This window comes from Peromyscus leucopus, chromosome 4 (assembly GCF_004664715.2).
Source record: "Peromyscus leucopus breed LL Stock chromosome 4, UCI_PerLeu_2.1, whole genome shotgun sequence".
NCBI classification, from domain to species: Eukaryota; Metazoa; Chordata; class Mammalia; order Rodentia; family Cricetidae; genus Peromyscus; species Peromyscus leucopus.
Window position 1 is genome coordinate 134,554,245 of NC_051066.1, and position 20,649 is coordinate 134,574,893.

The following is a 20,649-nucleotide window of genomic DNA, read 5'->3' on the forward strand; positions in this document are numbered from 1 at the left end:
CATGTGCCATGTGCTCGAGTTCACAGTGTCAGCCAGGGATGTTAATGCCCTTTCTCCTGGAGTTTGTGGCTGTGAGGCAAGACTCCAAAGCTTTGTCAGGAGCATAAATCCTAGGCATTATCTCAGAACACACCTTAGGCTGCCTACATGTGAAACATTTCTTGGCAGCCACAGAAACCCTGGAAGCTTATCATAGCCCCTGGGTTTTGACTCAGGTGGTGGCAGTAGGTCAGGTGTGACTTGACTTGTTTCAGGTCTCTGCACTGATGTTTGGTGGGCAGGCTGGCCGCAATAGCCGGGCTGAAGTATGCCCGAGTGGGAGGACAGGGTAGGGCTTTGGGGTTTGCCGTGGCTTCTTGGGGGAGGGGGGAGGGGACTACTTGTAAAGGAAGAGGGTGGCAAAGGCCTGGGAGTTGTGTCTAGGAGGACAGCTGCAGGAGAGAACACAGCTGTCAGGGCACTGCAGAAGCAGCATCCTGGGGTGTGCATGGTGTGGCTCCTAATCTCTCAATAGCCTGGACCAAGCAGGGAGGCATGGGTGGTAGGTCAGGCTCACACACAAGCACGGGAGCCTCTAAACAACCAGCCTGTGCTTCCGTCCGCGCCCTGTTAGAGTGGCTCTTGTGCTAAAGAGAAGAGGAAAGCTCCACCTTCTGGAGTCATTTCACTTCAGTGGGCCTCTTCGTAGGGAGCTGGTCTGAGTGCTGTCTGAGCCACTGTGCTGTGGCTGTGAAGAGACACCGTGACCACGGCAGCTCTTAAGAGAGAAAGCGTTAATTGGAGACTTGCTTACATTTTCAGAGGCTTAGTCCATTGTCATCTTATCAGGGAACATGGGGGCACATGACGCCGGAGCAGTAGCCGAGCTCTATCTCCTAATCCGCAGGCAGAGAGAGAACTGGGCCTGGTATGGGCTTTTGAAACCTCAAAGCCCACCCCCAGTGACACACTTCCCCCAAAAGGCCACACCTACTCCAACAAGACCACATTTCCTAGTCCTTCTCAAGTAGTGCCACTCCTTAGTGACCAAGCATTCAAATATATGAGCCTGTGGGGCCATTGTTATTCAAATCACCACAGGTGGCTTTGTGGAAGTGGGCAGGAGTTGCCAGGGGCACTTTTTTCCAAGGGAGTCTTTTAGCAACAGCTTAAGGACCACACACTGCCAGGAGGAAAGGCTGGCTTGTACGTTGTGAAATGAGATTCTTAGAGTTCCTGAGCACTGGTCCCTGCTCAGAACCAGAGAAAACTGAGAAGGCAGCTAGTGGCGGGGGGGGGGGGGGGGGCGGCACTGTCCTGCCTGGGGAGCATCAGAACAGAATTCGAAGTGTGGGCTGAAGTTGCACTTGGGCTAGTTTTGCTTGGGCTTGTTGTTGAATGTTTTGTTAGTACATGATAGCATTTATAGTTGACTTTATTTGGAAAGCCTGACTCTTCAAATCTGCTCAGTGACCTGTAAGACAACAGCTACAGCTTGACCTGGTCACCTGTCAGTCACTAAGCTGGATCCTTCTGTGGGGCCCTTATTCTAAGGCAGTCAGCAGTCTTGACTTGTGTTTGGGAACTCAGAGGCTATCCCTGCTCACCCTGTTGATTATTTAAACTTCTTGACCTGCTAGGTCTTTGATTTGTTCTGCTTTTGAGACAGGATCTCTCTGTTGCCCAGATTGGCCTTAAATTTGTGATCCTCTTGCCTCAGCCTTCCGAGTGCTGTGATTAGTAATGCATCATGTCCAGAAAAAGACCATTGGCTTGATGCCTTTGGCAAATGTCACTTAAGTGTTGGTGCAAGCAAAGGGAGGGGACCTTGGCCTTGGAGAGCCCATGCTTGAAGGTAGCTTCCATTGCAGGAGTGAAAGGGCTACCTGAAGTCAAGTTTGAAGAGGATTTCTATACCCATGTTTGTTCTTTGTGAACTGTACTGGGCACGGTGGAGTGTGGTGGGTGTGGAGTGAGAGGCATATAGGTCCAGAGCTTTCTGGTTTGATGGAAGAGTCTTCATTAATAGTTTACATAAGCCCTTAAGCTTGCCTCCCTAGTGTACCTAGGTATTTGGCATTGAAGATCTGAGAATTACTGCTGGCTGTGGTGATGCATGCTTTTAATCTCAGCAATCAGAAGGCAGAGGCAGGTGGATCTCTGAGTTTGAGGCTGGCCTGGTCTACATAGTGAGTTCCAGGAAAGCAAGAGCTATATAGTGAGACTCTGTCTTGAACTCACCTACCCCCACCCCCCAAAGAACTGAGAATTAAAGGAAGAGCTTCATGGTAAAAGCTATGTCTGCACTTTGGGAAGAAGGAAACATGTCTTAAACAGGATGGTACAGGCAAAAGCATGCTAACCCCTGGCCCCCGAGTCTTAACCAGTACTGTGTGTGAGGCTCCTCTAAGAAAGTCTTCAAGCAGCATGGGCCCGGCCTCAGGAACTTCCTTATTCTTATAAAATGCATTGTGGGGGAAAAATAAGCCTCTAGGAGTCTCTAAGCCTCAGACCCCACATAGCCCAGTGGTTTCCCATATAGATGTATCAGAGGTATTTGTGGGTGGAGGACAGAAAAAACTGCCCTGTTTCTCTCACTGGGAGTCATAGTGTAGAGGACTGTGGAAGTCTGATGTGACGGAGGTGAGTGAACATGCAGCAGCTGCTGGGATCTCCTGTGCTCACCCAGCACGGGAGGTCTGTAGAGCAAAGGTGTGGGGGGGACACCTCTTCCCTAGGCACTAAGTAGATTTTCTGAGGCAGGTGGAGCTCAGCCAGTAAGTAGGTAGAGGGGCAGAAGCAGCCTTTGCTAGGACCAAGAGAAGCAGGAGAGCCCTGCAAGCGTGCGTGTGTGTGTGTGTGTGTGTGTGTGTGTGTGTGTGTGTGTGTGGTGGGGAGTCCTGAGGGAGTAGACTATATGGACAGTGGTCTGTGCAGAGGGGGCAGGAAGGGGAGAATGAGTTTGGAATCAGTGACAGTCAAATGCTTTGGGCACTGAGCAGTTGTGGGGATGATGGGGCACATTGTACTGTAACCGGAAGCTTTTCTGTTTCCCGCCTGGCCCTACAGCAGCTTATAAAATAATCACTCAGAGGCTTAATATTAATTACAAACTGTTTGGCCTATGGCTCAGTCTTATTGCTAGCCAGCCATTACATCTTAAATTAACCCATTTCTATTCATCTGTGTGTCACTACGTGTCCTGTGGCTTTACCTGTGTTCCATTACATCTTGTTCCTCTGGCAGCTCGCAGCGTCTCCCCTGACGCTGCCTTTCTTCTCTCTGTGTCTTTGCTTGGATTTCCCACCCGGCTATAACCTGTCTTGCCATAGGCCAAAGCAGCTTCTTCATTAACCAATAGTAGCAACACATATTCACAACATACAGAAAGACCATCCCACAGCATTGTACCTTCTCAGTGGGAGGGTATGGGGGGACTAGACTCTGGAGGTAAGGCTGGCAGCATTCCTAGAGAAACTAGCACAGACTCCTAGGAGGCCCTTTCAAGGATTATGGCAGTAAAGGGGTCTTGGATCCAGGTGGTGACAGGTGGGTATTTTGATCATGTGGAGATCTTGTTTATGAGTGATCAGTCCGCTGTGATCTATAAGCTTTTAACACAAAAATTGTGTAATGTAAATATTTTATAATGATTTGTCTAGCTTTGTTGAGAGCAGTGGTTCTTAACCTTCCTAATGCTGTGATCCTTCAATGCGGTTGTGGTGACCTCCAACCATACAGTTATTTTCATTTCTGCTGTTAAGAATCTTAATGAAGGGCTGGAGAGATGGCTCAGCCATTAAAGGCTAGGCTCACAACCAAAAATATAAGAATCTTAATGAAAATATTTTTGGAGATAGGAGTTGTGATCCACATGTTGAGAACCACTGGTGTAGATGAAGCCCTCAAAATCTCAAGAACATGTAAGCACCTGTATTTTTATACAACTGTTGAGGACCACCAGTTAAGAGAATACAAATATGTCACTGCTTTTTACTTCCCAACTTCGTGTGCTGGGCTGGATGTTCTTCCACAGGCCCTCAGCAGGTTGGCAAACTGGTTGTTTCTTTAAGAAGCTGGCCCTTTGGGTGGGTGGTAGCTGCAGTGTGGTGATAGACCGCAGGAGCAGGGCCTGTCTGTCTGGGGACTGCAGAGCAGTGGGTGGGACTGGCTGACTTGGCCTGTTGGCTAGCCCAGCTGCCTGCACAGTGTAACCCAGTGTCTCCCTTGTCTTCTAGGAGTATAAACAGAAGCTCGCACGAGTAACCCAGGTCCGCAAGGAACTCAAGTCCCACATTCAGAGTTTGCCGGACCTCTCGCTGCTGCCCAACGTAACAGGGGGCTTGGCACCTCTGCCCTCTGCTGGTGACCTCTTCTCAACTGACTAGGACAGGTATCATGCTTCAGGTTCCCGTGTTTGCCAGAGAAAAGCAGCAAGTCACTGTTGGAGACAGCCTTTTGACCCTGGCTCCATCTCTTCAGCCAGCATCCGCCTCAGGAATGAAGCAGGGAACCCTGACTTCTCATTCTCCGGCTCCCTCCTGAGCACAGTTCAGAACTGTGCACATGGACTCAGTTTTGACTCGTGTTTGCTAAGAACACTGATTCTCCCTCCACTCATGTTCTCATGCCCCTGTTGCGTTTCCATTCTTAGCTCCCTCTTACACCCATAAGCCATGAAAATCATGTGTATTTCTGGAAGCTTTCAAGAGAATCTTGCCCCAAGTGACAGCGCATGTCATGGAGGAGCCTCTTTCTGAGCTGGGCTTGGCCAGGTTCAGAACAGGCTCTCAGTGAGGGACTCAGGCTTCAGGCGTTGGCTCTCCTGGCTACCATCTGCCCACGAGGTTGGCAGCACAGCCGTTAGGCAGTTTGCCAAATTGCTGACCCTTCCTGACCCAACTACTAGAGAAGTGTTGTCAAGGTTAGGTGTGTTTGTTTTTCAAGCAATCTAGAGAATCTAGTAATAAGATTCAAAGCTGACCTGGGACATAAAGTCACAGTACAGGTACAGAGTGACAGGGATCACAAGTCATTTGCCTGGTTTTCCCCACAGCTTTCCCATGCCACACTTCTCAAGGGTCCCCAGTATCAGAACACCTCCCTAAAGCAGGGCCCTCTGGCCTCTGGTGCTGTGAAGGCAGCTGTCCGGGTTGGCATGCCCTCGCTGGTGGAGTCTGGGCTTTTACCCGTCTTTTGGGGACTGGAGTATACACTGACTCCACCATGTGGGCATTCATCCACTGTATGGTGACTAAACTTGATCAGCTTTGCAGATAGGACACTGAGCACACCAGGCACTTCATGCCACTCTGTGTGTCCATGTTCCCATGCAAGGAGAAGAGTATTCATACAAACAACTCACCTCCAGCAGAGGAAGGGAACATAGGGAGACTAATTTGGGGTTCTAATTCCATTATCATGCCAGCTGACATTATGACTGAATGATGTAGTTAGGATTTTTATCTTACGTCTAGTAAAGATCAGGCATACACCTAAAAAATCATTCTAATCTGGCAGGCTTATTTTTGACATTGGAAAGGGCAGAAGCCATTTTGCCCTACTAGTGTGATAGGAATTATAACCCGAAGCTGAAGTCCAAAGGCCATAAGAAGGAATTCAGTGAAGGGGGCCTGAGAAGCTTCGTTGTTTGGAGTTGCTGTTTTCAGGATCACCAAAACAAGCACACTTTGTTTTACATGTTAAAACAAGCCTGTGTGTCACCAAGTCGGCAGCCAGCAGTCTGGGCAGCCCGCAGTCTGAAAAGCCGTCCCCTGCTGTGAGGTGACAGTGGTGGTACTGAGTTCCCCTTAGAGCCTGGGCTTGTTGGAGCCGTTGTTCTGAGTGCAGGCTGCCGTTCGTTCCCTCGTTCACTCTGCCCGTTGTTCTGTCCACATTGTTTTCCCCAAGGCTACAGGACAGCACTGACTCAGTGAAATCCCAATCTCTGCTGTGGGACACGTCCCCACACGGGTGCCACTGAAATGTCACGTGGCCACACCATTTCTCAACACCTTCCTCAGACACTGCTTTCCCGCAGCCCCAGACCAAAAGAGCTGTAGCAGCTCTTCTCTTTTCACTAGGAGAAAAGATGAGAACATAATGGATTGAGCTCACTGCTGTGTTTTATCCTTCGGCATCTCTGACTAGCAATCAGTGCATAATTCTTACAGCAAGATCAAGAAGTGAACCTGTGGCAATTATGTACGTGAATGTGTTGGCCTCCTAACACCTGCTCCAGCAGACTAACTGTGAGCAAGTTGGTTTCGTTTTAATGAAATGCTTCGGTTTTTAACCTTCCTTGTCGTACCCCACCCTCACCCCCAGTCTCCCAGCTGTGTGCTTACTTCCCTTGTTTAATTTAAATGAAACTTCTTGTCCCTGAGAGTTGATCTGGAGGGTGGGGTGGGTGACTTCTGGTTTTGTGTTTATTTAGGACATTCATAGGCCTCAAGGATCTTTCCTTTAGGGTCATATTCCTCAGAAAGTCTTCAGTCTTTGTTTTTGTTTTTCTTAAAGGATATTTTTAAAGCTTAAATTTGTATATTAATTTAGGACTTTATTTAGAAGTATAGGCTGCCATTGGTGACAGCAGTATATTCTGAAATGTCTCATAGATATATATTTTTGAATAAAGATGGTGTTGTTGAACAACATTATGTGATGTTTCTTCTCCCTGCCTTGTGTAGTGGTTAGTGATCATCCATGGAGAACGCTCTGTCTGCACAGACTCTCCCCCTTGGGGCTGTTAGTGGCACAAACATAAAATAATAAGATGAACTTCTTTTCAGTTCTTTCTTGGAGCTTGATTGACCAATTAGCAGTCCACACTGCAGAGAGCGCCAACTACATTTCATCCTTGTGCAGGAGTGGAGACTGGCAGAGAGCAGCTAGTGACTACCCCCAGCACACCGGCAGCTTGGGAGGTCTTTGGCTGCAGCATTTTCATTCACACTGCCAGGCCTCATGGGAGCTGTTTGATTTGCAGTATGGTGGAGCTGCTGTAGGAAATGTGCAAAATAATCAAAACACCATCTTTTTAAAAGGTTTTCATGGGTTTCCGTTCCAGTGTTGACACCCAGTGGAAGACCTGGTTACTGGGTATTATTGGTTAAAACTCAAAATAATAAAGAAGGCCTTGGAAACAGGGTGCCCTGAAGCAGCCGATGTGTTTGGAAGATGGTTATGATCTTCCTAAGTGATGGTGGTGTTACCTCCCAGGTATGGGCTTACGTTTCTGTCATGATGCAAGAGACTTTAGTAACTATGGTCCATCAAGACTAACTACAGCTAAAGTCCTATTCATTGCCAGGAAAGCTGAGACTACATATTACCTGCAACCTTTTTCCCCCCTTAGATTTTTTTTTAATGTATGTGAATTTTGCTTACATGTATGTATGTATGTGCACCATGTGCATGCCTGGTGATTGTAGAGCCCAGAAGAAGGCATTGGATCCCTTGTGTGCTGGGGATCAAACCTGGGTCCTCTGCAAGAGCGCCAACGACTCTTGACTGCTGGCCATCAGTCTAGCTCTTCGCCAACCCTCACCCTATGTTCTGTCTTAATAAAACCTGAGTGTAAAATGTGAATCTCAGTAGACAGGGTCTTCTGTGTCCCAGCTTTCACGATCTTGTTAATTCCTTCACTCCTTCCTATAAATAGTATGTCCATAATTCTGTTGATTTTAATTAGTACTTGAGACTACAACATGGCTCTCGGGTCCTCACAGCTGGAGATGGAGTTGACGAATCTGCCAAAACACTTACCTTGGGTGATTAGAGCCATTAAGTCCATGTGACCTCTCTGGGCTGGGTGCCTTCCTCCCAGGGCCTCGCTTTTCTCGTCTCTGAGCTGTATGGTACTAGATCATTCCCAGGCTCTCTGCTCGCCCTGAAAGCGGAGGGTAGTTGTTGTCTGCATCGTTTCTGAGAACTCTGGGTAGGATGTCCTGGGATGCCGGTAATATAATGAAATAAGTGAGTAGAGTCCCAGACCTGCTAGACAGGCTTCCATGACAGACACCTTGGAGATTTGGGTCTGTAGAATGAGGACCAAATGACATTGCCAAGGCCAGGAAGGTGGGTGAGTGCTTGTGACTTGCCAGCTGTCAGCTGCATTGGGTTTATTTGGGTCTTTTAGAAAAAGCCATTTTCTGGCCTGGTTTTGCTCTTTCTCCTAGAATAATTTATCTGACTAAACTTATTTCTCTCCGCCTCTGTGAGGTTTTCCATTTAAAAATCATTCTTCCACTCTCAGGCACAGATTCAATTAAGAATCCATTATTCCCCTGCACAGTAGGTTGGATTCATACAGCTTTATGCAGTGTTGAAAGCCCAGTTTGTTCAATTTTTTAGACCAAAATAGTTATTTTGCATTAAAAATTCATTCCTACCACTGGTTTGATAAATATTAAAATTAGCATTATGAATCAATTCATCTTTTTTTTTTTTAAACAAAGAGGTGGCTTTGAAAAGTGCTAACTATCTTGTCTCTCGCTGTGATGACCTTAGGTAGGTGTCCCAGTCACTTAGTCCCTTGGCTGCTTTTCACAGGAAACAAGTAGGTTGCCCAAGTAACTGCTAAGGTCCTTTCAAGGTCTGAAGTTCAATGCCTGGGCTTCCAGAGCATTTTTGCCTACTCAGAATCTTCCTAGTGAACTCAGTGCCTGCATAATGCCCTCCAAAGGTTTTTAAATGCTGGTTATCTGCATGAGTTCTTAGTTACGAACTAGATAAGGCAGTTACAAACATACCTATTGATAACGTTAAGCACAATGTCAAATGGGATTAGTGCCAGGGTCTGGGACACATGAGCTGAGTCACTGTGTAAAATGATACATGTAGGTATTTACATGCATGTGTGATGAGAGGTTACAAGTAAGGTATGTTGGAAGGCTATATACCATAGGTGGTACTTATGGAGGAGGGGGTCAAAACCCCATACCCCTTTAACCCCCCCTCCCAGGGGTGAGGCATTAGAACCAAAGGAGGATATCAGGGGTGAGGATTCCTTCAAAGAGCATCAGTGTGTGGAGTCTCCCACTAGGGAGCAGTGTGTGCCAACAGCCTCTTCCCCCAAGACTGAGATATGAGGCCTCCATGAGCTGAGTGGGCCCTGTAGGGTGGCAGTCTAGTAGACTATGATGACTCCTGCCTGGCAAAAACTAAATTATATGGTGCTAGTAGCTAGCTAGTGTAGTAGGTTGTTTTTACTCTTTACTCTGGGGGGCCGCCACCTAGTTCCCAAATAAGTCACATGGAGGCTTATTCTTTTTTGTGAATGCCTGGTTTTAGCTTATCTTGTTTCTAGCCAGTTTTTCTAACTTAAATTATTCCATCTACCTCTTGCCTCTGGACTTTTATCTTTTTCTATTCTATATCCCTTTCTTTACTTCTTAGTCCATGGCTGTTTGTGTAGCTGGGTGGCTAGCCCCTGATGTCCTCCTCTCCTCTTCTGGCTCCTTGATCTTCTCTTCCCAGATTTCTCCTTCTATTCTCTCTGCCTGCCAGCCCCACCTATTCTTTCTCCTACCTGACTCTTTTCCATTCAGCTCTTTATTAGACCATCAGGTGTTTTAGACAGGCAAAGTAGCACAGCTTCACAGAGTTGAACAAATGCAACATAAAAGAATGCAACACATTTTTGCATCATTAAACATGTTCCACACAAAAGTAAGTGTAACACATCTTCAACTAATATTCCACAACAGCCTAGGTGCACAGATGAGGATCAAAAAAAGATGTGCCCCAGCCTGGTGAGGCCTCCACTCCTGGGGTCTGTGAGGGTAAAGTGGAGGAGAGCAGTGGTCACAATCTAGCATGTTCTGTCAGGACATACTGGGTAAGGACCATGCATGAACTAAGAGCCAGGGAGAGGGTATCACTCTGAGAGAGGCTGCGGTGGGGTGAACATGGACTGGGAGAAGAGTGTGAGAACACTCCAGAGGAAGTTGTGGAGCCTTGGCCAACCCAGGTCATGTCACAACCCCCCAGAAAGGGCTGTCTCTTGCTTCTCCCTTCCCTGACACCACTCAGTCCCTGGAAGGGTCTCCCTGCCCTATACTAGTGTCTCACCTGCAGCAGACCTGGGGCAGCCTTGCCTCTTGCACTGCCCCTTAGCTTTGTGCATGTCAATAGCTGAGTTGGGACAGCTCACATCTTCGTTACTACTCCCCAGTGAAGTGTGGAGGCCTGAGTTTTCTTTTGGTTGGAGGCACTTGCCTGCTGTGGGATGGTCTCTCTGTATGCTATGAATATGTGTAGTTCTCATTGGTTGATAAATAAAGCTCTTTTGGCCAATAGCCAGGCAGAATAAGGTTAGGCTGTACATTCAAACTGAAGAGGGAGATGAAGAAGGGTGGAGTTGAGAGATGCCATCCATCCATCCATCCATCCATCCAAGGAATTAGATGCCAGAGAACTAGTAAGCCATGGACCATGTGGCAATAAATAGATTATTAGAAATGGGTTAATTTAAATGTAAGAGCTAGCTAATAAGAAGCCTGAACCATCATCCAAACATTTATAATTAATACAAGCCTCTGAGTGATTATTTGGAAGCAGCTGCAGAACGGGGACAGAGGAAAGCCTCTGGTTACACTTGCCCACTCATTGGTTACAGTGCCGCTGTCATTGGAGTCCTACCAACCTTTTGTTTACCATGTTGGTTTATTTTAGGGCCTTCAACCGTCCGTTCACTATTCTGTTTCTGTTACTCAATTTCATTTCCGCAGCATTAAGCTGTTAGTAAGCTCGCAAACTACCCTTCTCTGTGTAAATGTGAATACTTCTTTTAATTGTGTAAAATACACAAAGCATGATTAATCACCAGGCCCATTTTCAATGCTATTTGCTGCACTTGTGATGTTGTGCAGCCAGCCTCACTAGGCAGTTCCAGAACATTCTCACCCCACTTTAGGAAAGCAGATACCCATGAAGCAGTCACTCCCACCATCCCTCAATCCCAGCCCCTAGCAAACAGCCTGCTTTCCATTTCTATGAAATGCCTTAATCTGGATACTTAAAATAAATAGAATTATACAAATGTGACCTTTTGTGTGGCTCTTTTCACTTGGCTCAGTACTTCCTGGTTGTTTTACCTGCGTTGGTAGCGGGTGCCAGGTTTCATTCCCTTTCTAGAGTGGAGTGACATTCTGTTGTATAGACATGCCACATTGTTGTGGACCTTTGGGTTTTTGTTTTTCTTTTTTCTACTTCTTGGCTTTGTTGATTGAGCTGCTGTGAACTCATGTTTTGGTTTGCACACCTGTTCTCAATTCTTTAAGGTATGTGCCTCTGAGTGCAATGGCCAGGCCACAGGGTAATTGTTTGCTTAACTTCTTGTGGAATGTGTTAGTCGAGTTCTCTGAGGACTAGAATCTGTAAAAGTAGATTGAATGTAAAAGGAACCTTTTAAATTGGCTTACACAGTGGGAGGCTGGCCGGCCCGTGGCTATATGTATGCTGGAAAGCCAGAAGACCCAGGATCTACTCACCCCAAGAAGCTGGAAGCCTCAGAAAAAGAGGGACGGAGTTGACATGGTCCCAGTAGGAAGCTGAAGATCCGGAGGCTCCCCAGAGTCACTGGTTTGAATCACTTCAAAAGCTAAAGGAGTCAGACATCCGTGGATGATGTAGCCACAGTAGATGTGCTCGCTCAGAAAGAGTATAGTGCACATGTGCAGCTTCCTTTCTACCGTTTTGGTCCCATCTGGGTCTGTTGAGTGGAACCATCCACATTCAAGCTGGGTCTTTACTCTTTGCTCGCCCTCACACAAGCCAGCGGTCTCTTGAAAGGCTCTCAGAATCGAGAATGCAGGCTGTTTCCAGCCAGTCAAGGTGACAAGATTAGTCAACTTGAGTAGCTTTCCACAGCCTCTGACCGTTTCCACCTGTACCAGCGATTTTCCGCAGTCTGCCCGTTACATGTACTAGCCAATCCAAGAGCCTGAAGACTTACCTCTGTGTTCTCCTAAGATTTAATATCATCTTTATAAATAGTAAATGACCATTATAAATGCATATACATGTGAGATAGAGGAGAGAGGTGGCTGAAGGGGTGGCTTTTGCTTTTTAATAGTTGGTTCCTTTTTGTGCACAGAGACCATCAGTCCTTTGCTAAGGCCTGCAGTGGACCGTGTGAGGCCCACACCTATTTTGGAAGGTAGCCTACTCTACTTGCCCAAACTCTGGTTTCAAGTATAATCTTAACTAAAAAATATCTTCACAGAACTATCCAGAACAGTGTCTAGGTATCAGTACTGCAGCCTAACCAAGTTGACACATTTTTTTTTAAAGTTTCTAATATTTTACTTATGTATTTATTTATTTATCTCATTATGTTTATGAGTGCTTTGCCTGCATGTGTGTCTGTGCAGAACATGTGTGCCTGGTGCCCTCTGAGGTCAGAAGAGGGCATCAGACCTCCAGGAACTGGAACTACAGATGGTTGTGTAGGCTGCCTGTCTCCTAAGTGCAGGGGTTAAAGATGTGTGTGCCACCAGTCCCAGCAATGTGACTGTATTCATGACCTCAAATATTGTGTGTGTGTGTGTGTGTGTGTGTGTGTGTGTGTGTGGTTTTTTTTGGTGGTGGTGGTGGTGGTTTTTGTTTTGTTTTTTTTGTTTTTTGTTTTTTTTGTTTTTTTTTTGATTTTTCGAGACAGGGTTTCTCTGCGTAGCTTTGCGCCTTTCCTGGAGCTCACTTGGTAGCCCAGGCTGGCCTCGAACTCACAGAGATCCGCCTGCCTCTGCCTCCCGAGTGCTGGGATTAAAGACGTGCGCCACCACCACCCAGCGTGTGTGTGTGTGTATATTTAAAACATTAAAAATCCTCTTCTAGCTAGTTTGAGGCATGCCATTAAATGTTGTCCGTTATGGTCATCATATTATGACACGGAGCATGAGCCGTTATTCTCTGTTCTGACTGAGCTCCCAAACCTGTCAGTCATCTGTCTCCAGACCTCCTGCCACTATTCTGTTCTCTACATCTGTGAGATCAATGGTTTGCCATCCACATATGAATGGGAACATGCAATGGTTGTTTTTTCATGTGAATACATCATACACACATACATGCACACACACACACACACACACACACACACACGCACATACACACACATTTCATCCATTTGTGATCGTTGTGAACTACCATGTGGATGCTAGGGATTGAACCGAGGTCCTTCAGACGAGTAGCCAATGCTCTTAACCACTAAGACATCTCTCCAGTCCCTTAGTTTCTTTTAAATAATTGTATTTATTGTTGTGTATGTGTATGTGTGTATTGTGGGCAGCATGTGCAATGGCAGACGTGTGGAGGTCAGAAGACAATTCTGTGAAGTTGGTTCTCTGTGGGTTCTGGGACTTGAACTTGGATCTCCAGGCCTGTGTGGTAAGCACCCTTACATGCTGAACTGTCTTGCCAGCCCTATCTTGAGAATCCTCCATGGTGTTTCCCATTATGAATGTCTTGATTTTTGTGTTCCCACCAACAGTGTATGAGAGCTCCCCTTTCTCCACATCTTTGTCAGCATTTATTATGTTTTTCTCTTCTGTAAGAGCCATTCTGACTGGGCAAAGTGGCATCTCATGGGTCTCATCTACAATACCCTGATGACACATGGTGTTGAATATTTTTTTTTCATATATTTGTTAACTACTTTAGAGTCTGTTTTCTTTTTTTGGTTTTGTTTTTTTGAGAGATTTCTAGCCAGAACACTTGTCAAATTTTAATTGGATTATTACTGTTTTGTTGTTGAACTTGTTTGTTCTGGACACTAATCCCTTGCTGGATGAATAGTTTGCAAATATTTTTTTCCCGATCTCTAGGCTGTCTTTTGTTGATTGTTTTTAAGTTTGATATAATCCCATTGGTCAATTTTTATTTTTGTTTCCTGGTCCTAGTGGTATTTGTGGAAGAGACTATTCTTTCCCCTTGAATGGTTTGGCTTTCTTGTCAAACTATTGAACTTTTTTCTTAGAGATATGCCCCACTATTGGACTCTGGAGACAAGGTCTTACTGTGTAGCCCAGGCTGGCCTCTAATTCTCTTGTCTTTGCCTTCTGAGTTCTAGAAGTATAGATGTGTACCACCACATCTGGTGCTAAAGTCTTAAACACTTTGAAGTGGAAATTTAAAAGTTTACTTGGTCATGGGATGATTTAGTCAACCCAGATTAATCTTAAAGGTCAAAGATCTTCTTCCCAACTCAGTACTTCATAAAAATGTTCATGGAACCTGGCTTCCTGGTATAATGTAAAACTCAAGAATATACATGAACTAACTCCAAACACACTTTAAAAACTTACCTCTACCGCCGGGCGGTGGTGGCGCACGCCTTTAATCCCAGCACTCGGGAGGCAGAGCCAGGCGGATCTCTGTGAGTTCGAGGCCAGCCTGGGCTACCAAGTGAGTTCCAGGAAAGGCGCAAAGCTACACAGAGAAACCCTGTCTTGAAAAACAAAAAAAAAAAAAACAAAAAAAAAAAACTTACCTCTACCAACCTTCAGTAAGGGTGCTACCTATTAGTTAAATGACATTTTAAATAAAAATTAATAATGAAAAATAACTAATCAATTAAGGATTGACTGTTATGTGATACCCTAAACTCAATCATGTCAGTAATCACAGATATTGTAAGTAGTTTGAGCATCTCCAAGGACAGAAGCAAGACCCAACAACTATATGCTGCCTGGAAGAAACAAACTTTGACTATAAAGACACAAGTAGTTTCAAAGTAAAGAACAGGAACCAGGAATATAAATAAGTAGGTAGATTGCTTACCTAGCATGTGTGAAGCCATGAGTTCAACCCCCACATGTCTATAGTCCCAGTACTGGGAAGACAGAGAGGCAGAAGAATCAGAAATTCGACATCATTCTCAGATGATTTTTTTGTTGTTCGACTGGTTGTTTTGTTTTCTTGCTGAGTTCCAGGAAAGTTTGAGATCCATGAGACTGTCGTTTTCTGGTTGTTTTTAAAGGAGTAAGAATATATATCATGCTCATACTGAACAAATCTGGGTAATAACATTGGGAAAATGGCATCAAAGAAAAGAATATTACTATTGTTAGAACAGTTCATTTGTAATGGTAAAAAACTAAGGATAAAGGAGATGTAATCCTAAGCATTTGTGCATTTAATAACAGCTTGAAAATGGATAATGCAAAAGCTGATGAAATTGCAAATAGACGAATATACTATTATAATGGAGATGTCAATACCTACTCTCAGTGATTGATGGAATGAGTATGGAATACATATTTGTGTACTCATCCATCTCGGATGTTAAAACCCTGGTCCCCAGAGTGATGATATCTGAAAATAAGGTCAGGGGAAGTGTGCTGCAACCCAAGCAGCTTGGGTCCTGGAACCCGGACTAGGGTCAGCTAGTAAATAAAGAAAGGACAGACACCCAGCTAGGGGAATGAAGAAAGGACAGACACACAGACACAGTTACAGGGAAGCTGGGAGCAGGTGTCACTGCCTGGAACCTTAGCGTGTTTATTTGGTTGGTGCAGCATGGGGAGGGGCAGAAAGAGGGATGGGGGAGGGGAGGGGCAGCTAGTCTCAGTGGGGTGTTTCTGGAGGGAGCAGTCTCAGCTGTAAACATCCTAGTCTTTGCGCACACTCATCAATTTTTCACAAACACACACACTCAGACCCCCGCTCCCCCAGGAAACCTTTGCTCCTCTTGAGCATGTGGGGAACCCATGGAACTGAGGCCTTGAAGTCTTCCGCATGGGTGTGCCCATGTCAACAATATACGTTTACTCAGAATTTTATTCTGCTCCCGACAGAGGTCATTAGCTCATGGTGGGATTAATGACTTTGTAAGAAGCTGACCACAGTGTAGGGTAAGAGGGCCAAGGGAAAAACACCCTGGCCCTGACTTGACCCTGAGCTCAGAGACTTGGAAATCCCTGCCCCCATGACTCAGTGTTAAGGGTCATCCATGGGAACGGTGACATCCATACCCTCTCATTCCCCCTTGGGATGCCTCCTAGAAAACCTCCAGCCTCTCCACCTGACACCCAACCTGAAAGGCCCTAAACTTACTCACTTTTGCAATCAAATTTGGCCTCAATATCCCTGAGATAGCCAATCCAAATGTCTGTCTAACGGCTCCCTAGATCCCAATATTTGGGACCTGTACAACTACTGTGGGCAATCAGAGAAATGGAAAGAGTACCCTATATCCAGGTTTTTTCTTATCTCCATTCCAAACCCTTTCTCTGTCCTCTCTGTTCCTCTACCCAGCTCCTCCTGGCCATGAAGCCTGAAACAGATGATTCCTCCCCCACTTTCAATCCAGCTAACAAGCCTCCGTACTACCGGCCTCAACCCACAGCTCCTTCTCCTCCTTTGGTCCCTCTCCAGCGACAGGCCACCCTAATCACATTCCCCTGGCACTCACTTTCAGCCCCACCGGCAGCCCTTACTCCCCCACTGCTCATTCCTGCTCCACCATGGAGCCCTCTCTATCCCCTCCTCCTGGGCTTAACCTGACCATGGTTTTTCCTTTACAGGAAGTTCCCCAGGTGCATGGCTTAGTCAAGGTACATGTTCCCTTCTCAATAAGCAAACTCTCTCAGATAGGAAAAGGATTGGGGTCCTATACTGCTAATTCTTCCACCTTTATTAAAGAATTCCAATGTATTACCCAATCTTACAACCTCACCTTCCATGATGGTTATGATTCTCACCAACAGCCTTCTGCCTGAGGAGCGCTGACAAGTCTGGGAATATGCTAGGGTGCATGCAGACAAATCCATCAAACTAGCATCACCCACCCAGCCAGGTCTGAGGCAGTCCCTGACCAGGATCCTGAATAGAATTACAATAATGGGAGAGGGGGCAGCAGTTCATAACTTGCCTCCTGGCTGGCTCCATAAAGCTGTCCTAAAAGTGGTAAATTGTGAAAAAGTCCAAGAGGTCATCCAAGACAAACAAGAAAACCTGTCTCAATCCCTAGACCACCTTACAAAGACCCTCCTACAATATACCAATCTGGATCCCGAGACCGCAGATTGGAAACAATTGCTTATGACCTACTTCTTCTCCCAGAGTTTGCTTGACATTAAGACCAAACTTAAATGCCTAGACAGGGACTCCTGACCTCAAAGGCAGAAGTCTTAGTGGTAGCCTTCAAGGTGTATCATGGGAGAGATGAAAAAAACCCCAAACAAAAATATCTGATGTTGCCGGGCGGTGGTGTAGCACGTCTTTAATCCCAGCACTCAGGAGGCAGAGCCAGGTGGATCTCGGTGAGTTTGAGGCCTGTAGATAGAGTTTTCCTGCCTTGCCCACAGTCAGGACAAATCTTTGTCACCCGCCAGTCCCACAGCTGCTCAGACCCAACCAAGTAAACATAGAGACTTATATTGCTTACAAACTGTATGGCTGTGGCAGGCTTCTTGGTAACTGTTCTTATAGCTTAAATTAATCCATTTCCACAAATCTATACCCTGCCACGCGGCTCGTGGCTTACCTGCGTCTTTTCATGCTGCTTGTCAGGGTGATGGCTGGCAGTGACTCCTTCTGCCTTCCTGTTCTTTTATTTCTTCTCTCTGTTAGTCCCGCCTATACTTCCTGCCTAGCCACCGCCAATCAGGTTTTATTTATTGACCAATCAGAGCAACTTGACATACAGACCATCCCAAAGCACAGCCAAGTGCAGACCATCTCAGACACCTGCACTCAGGCCCGTGGTCCTAATCATCCTCTATGCGGACCTGCTGGGTAAAGCCACGAGGAACCCAAGAACGGGCTCCCACAGGACATACAGAACATACCACAGCAATTTCCTAAAGTTTAACTTCTGTCCCTAGTCTATATCTGTCTCAGCGTATTTCCCCTTGGCTGGTAGACACCATCAGCTGTAGACTACAAACTGCTCCAAATGGCTGTGAGACCTGAAGATGCTGCAAGCTGATATGAACCAGTCAAGTCAATGTGATTGTTCCATCTCTTCAGCTACATCAGCTAACCAGATGCTTCTGATGAATGCCCCATTGCCTGAATCCCCTCCCAGCCTTTGACTAGCATTCCAGCCTTCCTCGGCCCTGACAACGACATCCTAGTTTCAGTAGGAAGTAGTTACAAAAGGAAATACATCGTCCCTACCTATGGAATCAGAGGCCTACGACCCCCGATTATGCCCTGATATTGAAGATCAATCTTGCCCCAAGGACTTTGACATCCCCCATACAACAGGAAGTAGTCTAATGATAATGTTGCCCTCTTTCCTGATTTCTGATTAGTTATAAATAGTAAACAAAAAAGGGAGGGATGCAGGGTAAAGGGACCAAGAAAAAAACACCCTGCCCTTGGCTTGACTCAGAACTTCTGTCATTTGGAAATCCCTGCCCCCATGACTCAGCATTAATGGCCAAACAGTGTTTCAGAGTTAACAGCCAAGCACTATTTCCCCAATATGCTATACTTTTCCACTAGCTCCAAAAACCCTATAAAAGCCCTCCCCTTCGCCCAGCCCTTGGTTGCCTCTCTTCCCATCCAAAGGCAGCTGCTATTCTGTGTTGTCCCCCAATAAATCGCTTTTGTGAGGTTTGTTGCATCGTGTGACTTTGTTGTATTCCTTGGCTCCCCATTGCCAAGATACCCTTGTGCTGGAAAACACTTTTAAACACAGAGTTTGTGTCCTCTCTCTGGCCTCCCAGGTGAGGGCGTAACACAAGGCACTATCTACAAGCCTAGCGGAGAGCTCTCTCCAGAACCCAGGCACACTGCAGCCCTGATGTTTGGATTTCCAGCCTCCAAAACTAAGAGTAATACATTTCTGTTGTTCAGGCCACACTGTCTATGGTGTTCACTACGGCACAAATGCAAGGAGGCAAACTGTATCATTGACTTGTCTGACTCAGTGACATTTCTCCAGGGCTTTTGCCCAATAACTTGCAGAATACAAACTCTCAACCTAACAGTTAACGCCGTAAAACAAATACAATCTTTTGGTTGGTTTGTTTGTTTTTGTTTTTTTGAGACAGGGTCTTACTATGTAGCTTTGGATGTTCTGGAATTCACTATGTAGACCTTGAACTCATGGAGATCCATCTGCCTCTACTTTCTGAGTGCTGGGATTAAAGGTATGTATTATTAAACCCTGAAATTTTAATAATATTTAAAAGCAATAGGAAGCATGTTCTCTTACCATTGGGGAATGTCTTAGGGTTTATTTTGCTGTGAAAAGCCACCATGACTGTGGCACCTCCTATAAAGGAAACATTTAATTGAGGTGGCTCACTTGCAGTTTCAGAGGTTCAGTCCATTATCATCATGATGGGGAGCATGGCAGCATGATGCATATGTGGGGCTGGATTAGCAGTTGAGAGTCAGTCCTACATCCTGCAGGCAACAGGAAGGAGACTGTGACACTGAGTGAAGTTTAAGGAAAAACCTCAAAGCCCACCCCCACAGTGACACACTTTCTCCAACAAGGCCACACCTCCCAATAGTGCCACTCCCTTTGGAGGGCATTCTATTTCAGATCATCACATTCCACTCCCTGGCCCCCAAAGGCATGTAGCCATATCATAATGCAAAAATCCATTCAGTCCAACTTCAAAAGTCCCCATAGTCTATAACAGTATCAAACTTGTTTCAAAGTCCAAAGTATTTTCTGAGATTCATGGCAATCTCTTAACTAATCGCCTGTAAAATTAAAATAAAAAAGCAGATCACATACTTCCAATATATAATGGCACAGGATATACATTACCATTCCAAACACAGGGAAGGGATCATAGTGAGGAAATACTGAACCAAAGCAAGACTGAAAACCAGCTGGGCAAACTCCAAACTCTGCATCTCCATGTCTGGTGTCAAAACCCTCTTCAGATCTCCAAGTCCGTTCAGCTTTTTTGACTGCAACACACTTCTCTCTCTTGGGCTGATTCTACTCCCTGTTTGCAGCTCTCCTCAGGAGGTATCCCATGACTCTGGCATCTCTAACATCTTGGTTCTCCAAGGCAATCCAGGCTTCAACTTCACAGCTTCACGCAATGGCCTCTCTAGGCCTCCATTCAGGGACATGTCTGACACATGCCTGGCCTCAGCCAGGTGCAGAGGCAAATTCCATAACCCCTTTCTTCTATCCTTAACTCTAAAGCCAGAACCATGTGGCTGAAGCTGACAAGTTCTGCTGTTTGCTGGGACTGCATGGCCCCCTCAATCAATTACATCTTTACCCGCTCTGTCTTTCACAGGTTGGCTGTCCTGAAACTTGCTCCATAGACTAGATTGGCCTCAAACCCAGAGATCTACCAGCCTCTGCCTTTCCAGTGCTGAGATTAAAACCATGCACCACCACACTGGCTCTAAGCTTTTCTTTAGTTCCTTTTCACAAGTTGGAAACTTAGCTGGGTGGCATCTTTTCCTGAAGTCACTACTCCCTTTATTCAATTCTTACTTCATTTATTTCCCTGAACAGAGGCTCTAGCTTCATTCCACTTCCTGGTGCTCTTTTTCTCCTCAAAATTTACATTTTGTAATTTACCCTGCTTAGCTTGCTCCTTTTCATTATGAATCTTCATCAGAGTTACCACGAATAACCACACAGAGTCTACAGTAGGCTGTTTTGAGATTTCCTCTGCCAATGGAATTAATCCAAAACTCTTCACTTTAGTCTCATTCAGACTCTGCAGACAATGA

General features: G+C 45.7%; 1 protein-coding gene across 3 annotated transcripts in view; it reads left to right on the forward strand.

The window, feature by feature from the left end:
• The window catches only part of Rprd1b (regulation of nuclear pre-mRNA domain containing 1B), a 48,168-nt gene extending 41,535 nt beyond the window's left edge, over window positions 1–6,633 (forward strand). For 2 of the 3 annotated variants that reach the window (XM_028889249.2, XM_028889248.2), the window contains exon 7: window positions 4,218–6,633. In XM_028889249.2, coding sequence (XP_028745082.1) covers window positions 4,218–4,367 — 150 coding nt within the window. In that variant the 3' untranslated portion in view covers window positions 4,368–6,633. The remainder of the gene's footprint in view (window positions 1–4,217) is intronic. The other variant, XM_028889250.2, reaches the window with a different exon arrangement.
• The last annotated feature ends 14,016 nt before the right edge of the window (window positions 6,634–20,649 follow it).